Source organism: Gymnoscopelus microlampas, assembly GCF_963454915.1.
Source record: "Gymnoscopelus microlampas genome assembly, chromosome: 12".
In the NCBI taxonomy this organism is placed as follows: Eukaryota; Metazoa; Chordata; class Actinopteri; order Myctophiformes; family Myctophidae; genus Gymnoscopelus; species Gymnoscopelus microlampas.
The window spans coordinates 18,154,859-18,168,546 of NC_139949.1; the positions used below are offsets into that span (position 1 = coordinate 18,154,859).

Here is a 13,688-nt window from a genome sequence, read left to right on the forward strand (position 1 = left end):
TGAACAGATCGGTGGTAAGGTAGTTCTGCTGACGAGCACAGAGATCAAGACCATAGCTATACTCTAGCTCAGCGCTACTCAACCCGCGGCCCGCCCGCGTCTTGACGGCCCCTTGTGGTCAAACCAAAAAAAAAAAAAAAAAAATCTTTTTTTTTTTTAAGCACAGGATAAAAAATATACATTTCCGTTAAAATATATGGGTTGCTATTTTTTTTTTCAAAAACAAACAAATCAATTGTTACAGGTATAATGCATAGTTTTCTATGCATTTCGGGTTTTTGGGGGGGTTTGACCCCCATTTTTTTTCGGCCGCGCGGCTTTGCCGCGCGCCCAGGATAGGTGTCCCTTATTTCAATCTCTGGGAGTTGGCAACCCTAACCTTGAAAATCGAAAATAGGACCGTCATTTTTAGCTTGCGGCCCCTTGGACTTTTGGTATTTTGCTGAGTGGCCCCTGAGCCATCTTAAGTTGAGTAGCTTCAAGGACAAGCTGAACCTCGCCAGAGCTGGCGAAAACTTCTGGGAAGTGGGAACTCAGATTACCCTAGAACTTGCTTGTGCGCTCTTCCAATGCTTGAAAGAGTTCTCATATTTCTGAATTACAATTATTTAAACTACACTAAACCATATATATTTCCATTCCACTCCCAATCGCCTTCTTTGCTACACAAGAAAAGAAATGCGTCCCATGCACTTTTCTACAGACTGCATGGCTGCATATAGTCAGAAATAATTACTGTAGAACTCCCATTGCAATTACCTTTATTCATCTCAAGTCAAAATGCAAGTGTACACACAATCCATTCATTAGTAACCCACATTTCAATATAGCGTGAAACCAACACCAACACCACCAATACCTACTCTGATCAAATGGCTCATGGGTACAGTCTTCCTAGAAGCATCAAAAATGTGCAGATTTGAGCTGCTAGATTAAAGAAAAAGAATTGTCTTGGCAACTTGCACACGCATAACGGGAAAAAAGTTGATACAGTGAAAAACTTCAAAATAATAAAAATAAACTAAAATATGGACATTAAAGTACATTACAGGGTTCCTCCACATTGTCCATTTCAAAATGTCCTACTTTTCCAGACTCACATTTTCAGACTTCTCAGAAGATCTTTCAGACCATTCTTTTAATGCACAAAATTGCCAACCTTTATGATAGATTATGTAAATACAATAAAACAAATGCGATGGTTGTAGTTGGTGCTCTTATGTTGAGAAATAGATCCTGTGTTCTGGTACCACTGGACCACTACTGGTTGACCAATACTGCCTGAAGGTCAAAATTCAATATCTTCCCTGAACAAGCAAGCATGCTCTATTGCTCAGTGGTAAACATTTCAGCACATTTCAGCACAGGGAAATGCAAGTTACAGAGTGCAGCTTTAATGTGTGTAACATTCTGACTATGTACAGGATGCTGTTATTTTGGTAAATAATTGCAAGAAGATTGTAACTAAGAAGGCTACTGTAGCTCATACAAATCAATTGGCCACTTAAGCCTGATTTATACTTTGTCGCTCAACATGGTGTCACGTGGTGAAAATAGATAATCAATCTATGCATCGCAACGAATGGATCGTGAACTTGTAGATCAGCTACTGAAACAATACATATATTCTTTAAAGTATAAAAAAGTATAAAACAACAAACCCAAGAAATGCTAAAATAGTAAAAAAGTTAATATGTAAATTTAAGTAACTATAAACCTTCAACCCCAACAGTAACAAAAGATTATGTTCATGTACAATGACAGTCCTTGACCTTCATTATCTGCTGTTATAGACACTGTTTAAGTCACTCCTACACTGATGGTTGTAGGTATTATTTTACCGTAACATTCTTTTACTTTGCAGCCTTGTTTATGGCTGGGTTCATCATCATTTCCATGGACACAGTGAATACAGGTATGGTTTCTTTATGCAGAGAATATAGTCCATTTATATGTCTGATGATTACAACACTGCATTCATAAACGTTCAAAGCTTAATATTTGATTATTTGTGATACTATGTACTGTATACAGTATATGCAATTCGATAGATATTGCAAACTAATTTGGTCATCGATGTGAGGATTTGGTACAGTTCTAAGGCACTTGGGTAAGAGCTGTTTTGCACAGTGGTGTAAAGCAACTAAGTACGTATACTCAAGTAGCCTAGTGCACTTAAGTACAATTTTGTTATATTTTTTACTTTACTAGCATTTCCAATTTACTCCACTACATCTCAGAGGCAAATATTGTACTTTTACCACTACTACAATTATTTGGAAAGTTACTATCTACTTTGTAGATTTTGATTATTAGGCTATTACAAAACATACGTTAACCACTTCAGCCCTATATATATATTTCGGCCATTTGAAAATAGCCGGGCGACGCACTGTGAGCTTGTCGATTTTTGAAAAACATTTTGGATATATGAGGTTTCCACCCAATATGTAGATTGTAGAATACGGAAGCCCAGCCTATAGAACCTACAGTATGTAGGGCTGAGCAGTGAGCACTGGAAATATTGTTTACGACCAAGACTGAACCAGAGCAGAGGGAAGGTAAGGAATGCGGTTGATTATACGGGAATCAATGTGAATATTGGTGACCATTATCACAATGTAAATAATGATGAGGGTAAAGAAGAGTCCGGTGAGGAAACTGTTCATCCAACAGGCTCTGCGGCCCCATGAGCCGGCCCCCTGCACGTCCCCACGCTGTAGACGGTCTCTGGCCTGCAACACAACGCCCAAACAGTTGCTTTCTAACCTTTATTCATTCATGGAAATCCAAATGACCACTCACTCACACTGTGTCTTTACAGTGGTGGAAAAAGTACTCAAATGTTTTACTTTAAAAGTATCAATACTTAAGTAAGTAAGTAAAAGTATCAATACTGCAATGCAGAAATACTCTGTTACAAGTAAAAGTCTGGTAATCAAAATTTACTTGAGTAAAAGTACAAAAGTATTGCCATCAAAATATACTTAAAGTACCAAAAGTAAAAGTACTCATTGTGCAGAATGTCCCATTTCACAAGTTTGTTGTGATTATTATACAATGTATGCGTGCTGCCCTTTCCTCTACCTAACTTTTCTCTACCTAACTCCTCGTATGTAGTTTCACTGACATAATGAAAAAGTAATTGGCTTTCTTTATGTTAGGGGTGCAACCTGTCCTGGATGGAAGTGCCGAGGTGCAGTGCCTCTTAACCTTATTTCCTGTTCCTTTGACCAGCCTGGAATCTAACCTGACCGGGCCAGGATATGTATCCAATGGAGTTAGTTGGTTTTGTCAGAAGCGCTTTTAATGCTTTTCTTTGGTTCAATATTTTTTTTACCAACACACAGACGTAAAGGGTGTTCAATGGCCCTGATTTATGGGGGAAAAAATCCAAAGCGTCAAAATGGAGTTAGCTGGTTTCTGCCGGACAACAACGATATGTGACTGCCTGTCTTTCAATAAATTAGATTCTAATTCATTGAAAGACAGGCAGTCACATACTATATACATTGACAGACACTGGGTGCGTTTACATGCACAATATTAATTCATTCAGAATGAACTCATTCCGAATAGAAATGTATACCCAACTGTTTACATGGCACCTGAATAAAAGTATTCCTGTTCCTCAATCGTTTACATGAGCAAAGCATTCATTCGGAATAGAACTCTGGTCATGCGCAGAGTGCTTCGGGCCAGGTTGGGGGCGGGGGACGGGGGGAGGGGGCGGGGGTGTTTGACAGGTAAACATATTTATTATTTACCTCTGGCAGCCTTGGTAATGAATAATAACAATTAAGTCACGGCTGCCAGAGAGAAATAATAACAAGCCACAGCTCACAATCAATCAAAGCTGCCAGCTATATAGGTAAATGAGGAGGAAGAGAAGAGAGACAATAAAACAAGTTAAGAGAGAGAAGGTAGAGAGAAGGTTTGATAATGGAAGCACACCGCATCCTGGCTACGGCCATTGGTCTGCTATTGATGAGTTTAATGCAGCAAAATCAGCTCCCTGGGCCTATTCCTACACTTTCCTAAATAAAACTTACCCCATTGGTGCTAAAAGCTGTCAATCATGCAGGGAGACGCCCCTCTCTCTAGCCTGAACATTCCTGAACGTCAGCCATTGTTGTAAAGTCTTCAATGGACTTTACCTTAAAATGAATTTTATTGAATCACACAATGTACCTCCAAAAATGTGCATGTAATGTACTTATAAAGGTAATTTACCTGAAGCCTCGACTTCAATTAGATATTTTTTTGGGGTTTATTTAGTATAGTTTTAAATCATTTTATGTGCACAGTATGTGTACATGTAAGCCCACTGTCTGCACTGTGCACTGTTTCCAGTGTTGCCAGGCCCTTTGACGCTAGCCAATGACACATGCGCAAAAGAACAAATGTATACCAGTCTGATACCAGTTCGTTTACATGGGCAATGTAGCCCGATTCTATCGGTATATACCAGCCCTTCAAACCCGAATTAAATTTCATTCGGATCAGACCGGTATGGCCATACCGATGCGTTTACATGAGCATTTCTATTCTGAATGAGCATTCATTCCGAATTGAAGTGGAATAAACCTGTCCATGTAAACGCAGCCAATGTGTTCCCGATGCATCGCTCTTCTTCTATGCTGCTACAACTGAGACATCACCTTGTGTGTGTTCTCCTCTCCAATGAACTTCTCTCATCCACATCATCTGAGTAGACTTTGAAAGACTTAAAGAATAAAAATCATTAAATAGCAGATCTACAAGCTCACAATGTGTATATAAGTACAAGGATTAAGTTTTGTTCAGATCACTGTTCATCGCCTGTCATCAGAACTTCCTGGGTGGCATTCAGTGGGGGATGGGTGGGTGGGGTGGGGTGGGGTGGTTCAAATCAGGCTCTGTAAGTCCATATATGGGTGTATCGAGATACTACAGAAGCCTAATACGTAAATTGAACTTTTATATTTTTTGCTTGTCCTGTTTTCTTTATCATATGTTTTTATATCTTTTTTTGTTTTCGTCTTTTGTTCATTTTGTTTTTAATATTAAATAATTCAAATTGTATGTAATGTAAAACTGTGAGGTTCTCGCATAAGCCCCCCTAGGGTTTCTTACCTCACCGGCACAACAACTAACTGTCAACTTTCCCATGGATATAACTAACATATCATGCATATGTATATGTACGAATTTCAACCCGACGCACACTACTTTGTGCGACTGGTCGGCTAACGGCCCTCGCAAAAGGCCGGAGTCCCTGAATCGGTGTGAAGTAGATAATACTCAGACCTACACCAACCTGTGTCTTTGATGGTTTTTATTTACTAACACAAATACAAACATACATTAACACACCCAGCAGCCAATCGTGCTGCTAAGCGGCCAGTCAACTACTATCTTAGTCAACTACGATCCTTGCCAGTAGGCTCACATTCTACTAACAAAGTCTAGCCAGGTCAGGCTGTCAGGTCAGACAGACAGACAGTCAGGTCAAACAGTCAGGTTTTAAACCTACAGAAAGATTGAAACACAGACACAATAATACAATATTACCGACATGAATCTTCACACAAACAATAAACATATCAGCATATATGACCATTAATCTCTGTGTATCAAGAGCTTTTCTACTTACTACTGATCTGTTGAGGGACTCCAAGAAACTGAGTTCTCAGTGACTCTGCCACACAGACCCACACAAAGGATGTTGCCTCCCACCAGAGATCATGCCCACCCCCCAAGGTGGCCTGGTTCTCTCTCTCTTTCCTGATAAGACTGGAATTTTTATGACCCTCAGAAAATCTAAGCAAGGACCCCCAATATGTGCCTTTTCTCGCTGGGCAAATACGATGAGCACCTCGCAAGTGTCTTTCTCTTCCCCCTAACATAGGCATCAAGCATGTCATTTGAGCCTCTCTCTCTCTCCTCTTCGAGATAAGGGAATGGTAAGGAATTTACGACCTACACACTCTGAGAAAGGACCCAACTTATGAGACCTTAAAGAGCTGCCTCAGTTAATGACTCCAAACAGGCAGTATTAACCTTCATATATGTATGTATTTTACCTATGCCTTTATATGTCGGCCTACCACACTGGTCTAATCCTAAATAAGCAGTAAATACACACATAATTATAATCATGATAATATCACAGGCGCTGAAGGCATGGAAAACCTAACAGTATATATAAACTGTTGTGCAAAACAAATAAATGAAATAAATCAACATGTAAATGTAAAAATGATAATGATTTAAATTATCACTTTTGATGATAATAATAATAATAATAATAGTAATAAACAAAATAAGTAGAGTTATGTGAAACACATTTAAAATAAATAAATACATACTTGGGGGAAAAAAGACTTAAACTCACCTTGATGGAAAAAACAAGGGGTAGCAGGGCGCAACAGAAGGGGTTAAAGTGCACAAAGTTCACCAGGGACCAAATCAGGTGATCTTTGTGTGTAGGCTCACTGCTGGGGACCGCCACCACTGTATGTGGGACCTCCACCACTGTATGTGGGACCCCGCTGTCCTACAAAACACAGACAATGTACTAAATATTCGAATAACATGAAATAGCACTTCATGCCATCAGACAGTGACATAAATGCAAGGGAAGTACAACCTCTGATTGTTAGATGGGATGAAAAGAGAAGCAGAGTTGGGCACTTAAGTACAGTCATTTAAAAAACAGCCTAGTGTCAAAGAAAAAGGGCCAGGAGGTGCTCACACTGTCTTTGATTTAAATGCTATTTAAATAGTTATAATAAGTTTTACTGTAATATTTTTTACCTTGTCAACGGTCATTACCATATAGGCTATAACTGTTGTTTTCATAATTAAGTAATAGTCTGCAGTCCTAAGAAATTGTCAAACGGCTTCTGCTTTTCGTAAATAGAACTAAATTGATTACTAATATCTATACAACATACATGATCAACATATATTACACTCAAAGGTGATGGGGACAGTTGGGACGAAGCTTTCATAGGAAGAGCCTAGTCATGGTTCATATGACGCTCGTTTGTCACAAGCGTAATGGAACCACTTGTTCCTGGTTTGCGATTTTTTTACATTTACAACTTCTACATCTACATAAACTTTATGTAGAAGTTAAAATTTCAAATATAAAGTGCTGACCCCCAAGACATGGATGTAACACGTTGGGAGGCGCACTGGTCTAAGCACCCGTATTCCGTATTGTTCAATAAAAAGCTTTTTAATCCGATCGCCAGCCATTTTCTCCGAATGTTCTCCGATGCTTTCAACTACGCGACCCTATCGGTTGGGAGGTGTATTGCACTCTGAAAACAAAGGGGGAGAGAGAGAGAGAGAGAGAGAGAGAGAGAGAGAGACCGACCCCCAAAACACACACACACACACACACACACACACACACACACACACACACACACACACACACACACACACACACACACACACACAGTCTATGCAAATGCATGAATTCATGCTCTTCCGCATTTTTTATTTAATAATCCATGCATTTGCATTGACAAAGCATTGGCAGATTCCGCCCCAAAGGTACAATAAAAGTGCGGTGGGACCGTGCCCTTATGCATTATATGTCCCATTTCACAAGTTTTCAAATGTATAATAATACTTTGAAAATAGCAGATCTACAAGCTCACAATGCGTGGCATCGCGCAGCATTGTGAGCTTTGTAGATCGGCTATTTTCAAATGGCCGAAATGTATAGGGGAATCCATGGCTTTTAATACGCTGTTATATCCTCATAAGAATGACGTTGTTGCTGTTTTACCTGTTGGCATGGCCATGTAGCATTCAGGGGGATCTCCTCTGTCTTCGTCTGTCCGGTGGCATCCATGATAGATCTATGAGCTGGCTAAGATATGCAAGCACTTAAAATAGGAGAGATCAGAATATCTCAACTGTTCTTGGCTATGTATGTTATTACCCCAAGGAACAACACACTAGGAAATGTGAGTAATTCTCTATCCCGAAATACCCTCAAATGACCACGCCCTTTTAAAAATGATCACATCCTACCGCCAGTGGTGTGTAACTTACTAAGTACATTTACTCAAGTACGGTACTCAGGTACCATTTTGATGTATTTGCACTTAACTTGAGTATTTCCAATTTCCAATACTTTTACTTCTACTCAACCACATCTCAGAGGGAAATATTGTAATTTTACTCCACTACAATTATTTGAAAACTTTAGTCACTAGTTACTTTGTAGATTTTGATTATTACTACAAAACACTTGAAATGGGACATTCTGCATGAGTACTCTTACTTTTGGTTCTTTAAGTACATTATGATGCCAATACTTTTGTACTTTTATTCAAGTACATTTTGAATTCCAGACGGAATGAAGGATATATGGATATATATGGAATAATGCAATGGTTTCCTGTCCAGAAAGACTGCAGTTCAATGTAGCCTACTTTCAGTGAACGAGAAAGTCCACATAACTGACCTCTTTCCTAGTCCTAAATGCTCACTTGACACAAAGCAGCTCACACCAACCCCCCTGGCCATCAGGGCTGTCTCCTTTGCAGTCACTTACCCTTGGAAGTTCACTGCTTCCCCTGCATTTCATAGTAGAGCTCAACAGGTAGGATTTGGGGAATTTATACAAATGTATATATTAGACTGAGAAAAAGGTCCACCATATGAACATATCTGGCAATTTTCAAAATTCTTACTTTTGTAATCAATATACATTTTCCATAAGGAATTGTGTGCAGAACTTCATAATGTCCAACAAAATTAGACATTAGATGTAATGTTTCCACAACTTGGTCAGAGCTTGAAGAAGTGCATTCATCAGTCCTTGACTTGTTTTGCCATTTCCCAATTCATGTTTATATTAAATACCAATTCACCTGTCCTGCTTTAACATCATCACTGACTTGAAAATTATGCAAATAATTGTGGTTTGACAACTGTGACATCTAAACAAATGTTTGCAAATGATTTCCAGCACAACTTCAAGTAATGTTTGTGCTGGGGTTCTTTGCCATTCATTTGACTATACCGTTCTTAATGACTACAGTTCCCATGTTGTGATGACTGATGATAAGGCTAGATACAGTAAGAACAAGGTATACCGTATGCTTCAATGTTTTAAGAGTACAACTTCAGCACAACACATACAAATGCATGATGTCTTATTATAACAGTAAGCAATGGTGTAAAGTTACTACTAGTACATTTACTCAAGTACTGTACTTAAGTACAATTTTGAGGTATTTCTACTTTAGTATTTGCAATTTTCAGTACTTTTACTTTTACTGCACTAGATCTCAGAGGCAAATATTGTACTTTTACTCCACTACTACAATTATTTGAAAACTTTCGTTACTAGTTACTTTGTAGATTTGTATTATTAGGCTATTACAAAACATACATTAACCACTTTAGCCCTATACATTTCGGCCATTTTAAAAGGATATTTATACATTTGAAAACTTGAAATGGGACATTCTGCATAAATGAGTACTTTTACTTTTGGTTCTTTAAGTACATTATGATGCCAATACTTTTGTACTTTTATTGAAGTACATTTTGAATTCCTGACTTTAACTTGTAACAAAGTATTTCTATATTGCAGTATTGATACTTTTACTTAAGTAAAAAAATGTGAGTACTTTTCCCACCACTTCATCCTCGTGTGTGTTTACATTCCTCCGGATGCTGACGTCACCACAGCGGACAGTTTGGGTGTGGTGCTTGGGGACTTTAACCATGGCTCATCTTAGCCGGGTTCTGCCCAAATACAGACAGCAAGTCACATGCGCTACTGGGGAAATGAACACTCTTGATCACTGTTATTGCACTATTCGGCAGGCATACCATTCTGTCCCCCGGGCTGCGCTGGGCAAAGGATATCACCATCTCATCCATCTGATCCCTCGCTACAGTCAGAGATCAAAACCTGTAGTGCGGAGTTTCAGAGTGTTGTCCAGTGAGGCAAAGGAGAGACTCTGTGCCTGGCTGGAGAATGCGGGCTGTGAGATGGGCTGAAAACCAGGGCTTGTCGTTATTGTAGATCTTCCTGGAGGCTGAGGTCAGAGAAGGAGGTGGCCAGGCGTAGCGGTGACGTGGCTTTGTTCAGGCAAGCCAAGTACGGGTTTGCCAAAGCAGTGAGGGAGGCGAAACATCGCTTTTCAGAGAAGCTGCAGCAGCAGCTCTCTGAGGGGAACTCCTCCTCGGTCTGGAAAGGCCTCAAGACCATCACAAACTACAAACCAAAGTCGCCACAAACGTCCGACAATCTCCCCCTGGCGAACGAGCTCAATGAGTTCTACTGCAGATTTGAGAGAGAGGTTCCCCCCCCTCTCCTCTCCCCCCCCACCCCCTCTCTCTGTCACGGAGAGAGAGGTGAAACTGTTGCTCGGGAGCCAGAAGCCCCGGAAGGCGCCCGGCCCGGATTCTTTCTCCCCCTCCGTCCTGAAGCACTGCGCTGACCAGCTCGCCCCGGTGTTCACCAACATCTTCAACGCCTCACTGGAGCTGTGTCATGTCCCAGCATGCTTCAAGGCCTCAACCATCATCCCCGTCCCCAAGAAGGCCAAGGTCACAGGCCTAAATGACTATAGACCCGTCGCCCTGACCTCTGTGGTCATGAAGGTACCGGAGCTTCTTGTCCTGGCTCATCTGAAGCGCATCACCGATCCTGTGCTGGACCCGTTGCAGTTCGCGTATAGAGCAAATCGATCCACGGAGGACGCCGTGAACATGGCTCCGCACTACGCCCTACACCATCTGGACACTGCCGGAAACTATGCCAGGATCCTGTTTGTCGATTTCAGTTCGGCCTTCAACACCATCCTACCATCTATCCTGGAGCACCAGCTGTCCCTGCTGCAAGTGCCTGCCTCCACCTGCAGGTGGATTACGGACTTTTTAACCAACAGGTCTCAGCGTGTGAAGCTGGGGAAGAGCATTTCCAGCTCCAGGTCCACCAGCACCGGTTCCCCGCAGGGCTGTGTCATGTCCCCACTACTGTTCTCCCTGTACACCAACAGCTGTGTTTCCCTCCACCCGTCGGTCAAGCTCCTCAAGTTTGCCTATGACACCACCTTGGTGGGCCTGATCTCCAAGGTGGACGAGTCGGCCTACAGGAGGGAGATCGAGCGGCTGCGTAGGTGGTGCAGCATCAACAATCTGGAGCTAAATGCCCAAAAGACAGTGGAGATGGTGGTGGATTTCAGGAGGAACGCAGCCCCTCCCCCTCCCATCATGCTGGGAGGCACACTGGTGAACTCTGTGGAGTCCTTTAAGTTCCTGGCCATTACCATCTCCCAGGACCTGAAGTGGGAACTGAACATCATGGCCCTCCTGAAAAAGGCACAGCAGAGACTGTTCTTTCTCCAGCAGCTGAGGAAGTACAGACTGTCGAGGGCTATGATGACCCGTTTTTATACGGCCATCATTGAGTCCATCCTCACCCACTCCATCATCACCTGGTTCCCCGCTGCAGCTGCAAAAGATCTCGTCAAGCTGCAGCGGGTGATTCGTTCCGCAGAGAGGGTGATTGGCCGTCCCCTGCCCTCCCTCAAGTCCCTGCACGACTCCAGGGCACTGAAGAGGGCAAGAAAGATCATGGCTGACCCCTCCCACCCTGGCCACGGCCTCCTCACCCTGCTCCCCTCTGGGAGAAGGATGCGGTTGCTGAAGGCCACCACAGCACGCCACAGACTCAGCTTCTTCCCCTCAGCTGCCAGGCTGCTCACTGAGTCTGGCTTCCCTTCTCCCCCGCCCCCAAGGGTCACTCAAACTTGACACTTGCAATGACATTGCACTACTGAACACTATGGCACTTTATATTTATCTATTTTCTTGCACGGTGTTGTTTTGTGTTGTTGGTATTTTATGTTGTATGTGGAAAAAAAAGAAACACAATCATGTAATTGCCAAAGCCAATTCTTATGTGTATTACACAATCTAACTATATAAATGGCGACCAACTTCCGCACCCTCGGTGTCCACACCCCACAGCTCTGTTATCGACTAAACAACGCACCGCCAGACCACATGTCGCCAACTGACTCGCCACGCCGGCCGCGCTGAATTTACGCCTCGCGTAGGGGACATCTCACTGCTCAATACACCTTTTCCACCGCGCAACATAATTAATTCTACTCACCAAATGTCGGACAAAACGGAAGGGGAGGCAGCTTCGTACCGTTTACCGTGCGCACGACCTCATCACCACAACAGCACGCAGCCGCTGCGGGGTTTTTTTCCTTTTTTTTCCAAACTTTTTTTTTGGTCACCATTTTCTCCAGGCACCATTTCTGGTGTAACGTCGGGTGTTTCTTTTCACCAGCCAATCACCTTTCACGTTGCCACGTCCGTTGCCACGTCGCGCTGACGTACGCTAAACAAGCGCTGCCGTGCGCACAATGCAAACGAGCCCAAAGGCGCGCCAAAATCAGCCGACCATTGCTTAGACACAAAGTCAGACCTGGCAACGCAGCCTACGCCAATCATGTGTGAGAGATCTACAAGCTATGGGGCAGAGACGCCACCGTATCTTAGCAACAACTACAGCGCTCACTCTCATTGGTCGTGTCACGCTAAGAGCAGTCTCCAGACAATGGCATCGCAGACAGCTTGCTGTTACTGCTGTAGCCATCACAGGCAGTTGCAGCACGACGGACAGGGCGCTGTGATAGCTGCCATGTCGCTAACGCTAACCTGGTTGTCATGCCTGCAGCGGCTGTGCAATCACTTTGTCAACAATGCACGTTCGTGTGGTGAATGTCTATATTGCTGCTCAGTTCGTCCATTGTAGATGGTGTATGTTTGTGTGTGTCTTCTGGAGAACTATGTCGCTCCACAGCAACTACAGTAACTAACGTAATGGCAGGACCGCCCCGTGCAACAGATGTTAGGCTGCATTATGGTCATGTAGTAATTTCAGATAATTTCGCTCCGATTAGAGCAGTGTTTATCAACCCTTTCACGCCGCCCCCCCCCCCCCCCCCCCAAATACACGTACTTGATCTGGGACCCCCCCATTCTGTTTGACTCCGTTCCACAAGTAAATATTGTGAAAATAGCCGATCTACAAGCTCGAAACGCCTCACGTTCAGAGGCTTTGTAAGCTTGGAGATCGGCTATTTTCTACATGATTGCCTCTTTCTTACATTCTTTGCCAATGTGGCCCATGTTTTCATAGCATAGTTTATTGACTACTTCTGTTGCAGAAATGGCCATTTCCTTTACTTTCGGTTTTTTATTGTCTCCGCCAGGCCGAAAGGCATGGCGCAACACTATGTTTCACCCCCTGTCCGTCCGTCTGTGATAGCTAATCTCTCACATCGTTGACTTGATCGCAGCAAAATAACAGCCCGATGTGGAGAGTCAGTGAGAGCTGGATAAACGACGTAAAATGTGTCAAAAGGAGTCTGTACGGCTGTCGATAAATGAACACATGACGTTGGTGGGAGAGCAGATATTGTGTCTTTTGGACAAACAGCAGCGTGGTGCTGATGTTTGTTGTGTGAAGCAGCTTAATGTCAGAGTGTTTGTGTTGGAGCGCCTCAGTGCGGCTGCAGAGTTCATGTGCAACCTCTTCCAGAGAAACACAGAGACACTAGAAACTCTGCTGGGGAAAAAAAACACTGCTGGCCATTGACTTTCCTATGGACATTGATCTACACACTGCAGGTATATCTGCTACA

At 42.7% G+C, this 13,688-nt stretch overlaps 1 protein-coding gene across 1 annotated transcript; it reads right to left on the bottom strand.

The window, feature by feature from the left end:
• Positions 1 to 744: 744 nt before the first annotated feature.
• Positions 745 to 7,947, bottom strand: LOC311056897 (dispanin subfamily A member 2b-like). Its single transcript, XM_084073741.1, has 3 exons — positions 7,787 to 7,947; positions 6,377 to 6,538; positions 745 to 2,735 (listed from the first exon to the last, which is right to left on the bottom strand). Exons 1-3 carry the CDS (start codon positions 7,850 to 7,852, stop codon positions 2,529 to 2,531), a joined length of 435 nt encoding a protein of 144 aa, XP_083929867.1. The 5' UTR covers positions 7,853 to 7,947; the 3' UTR covers positions 745 to 2,528.
• Positions 7,948 to 13,688: the final 5,741 nt, after the last annotated feature.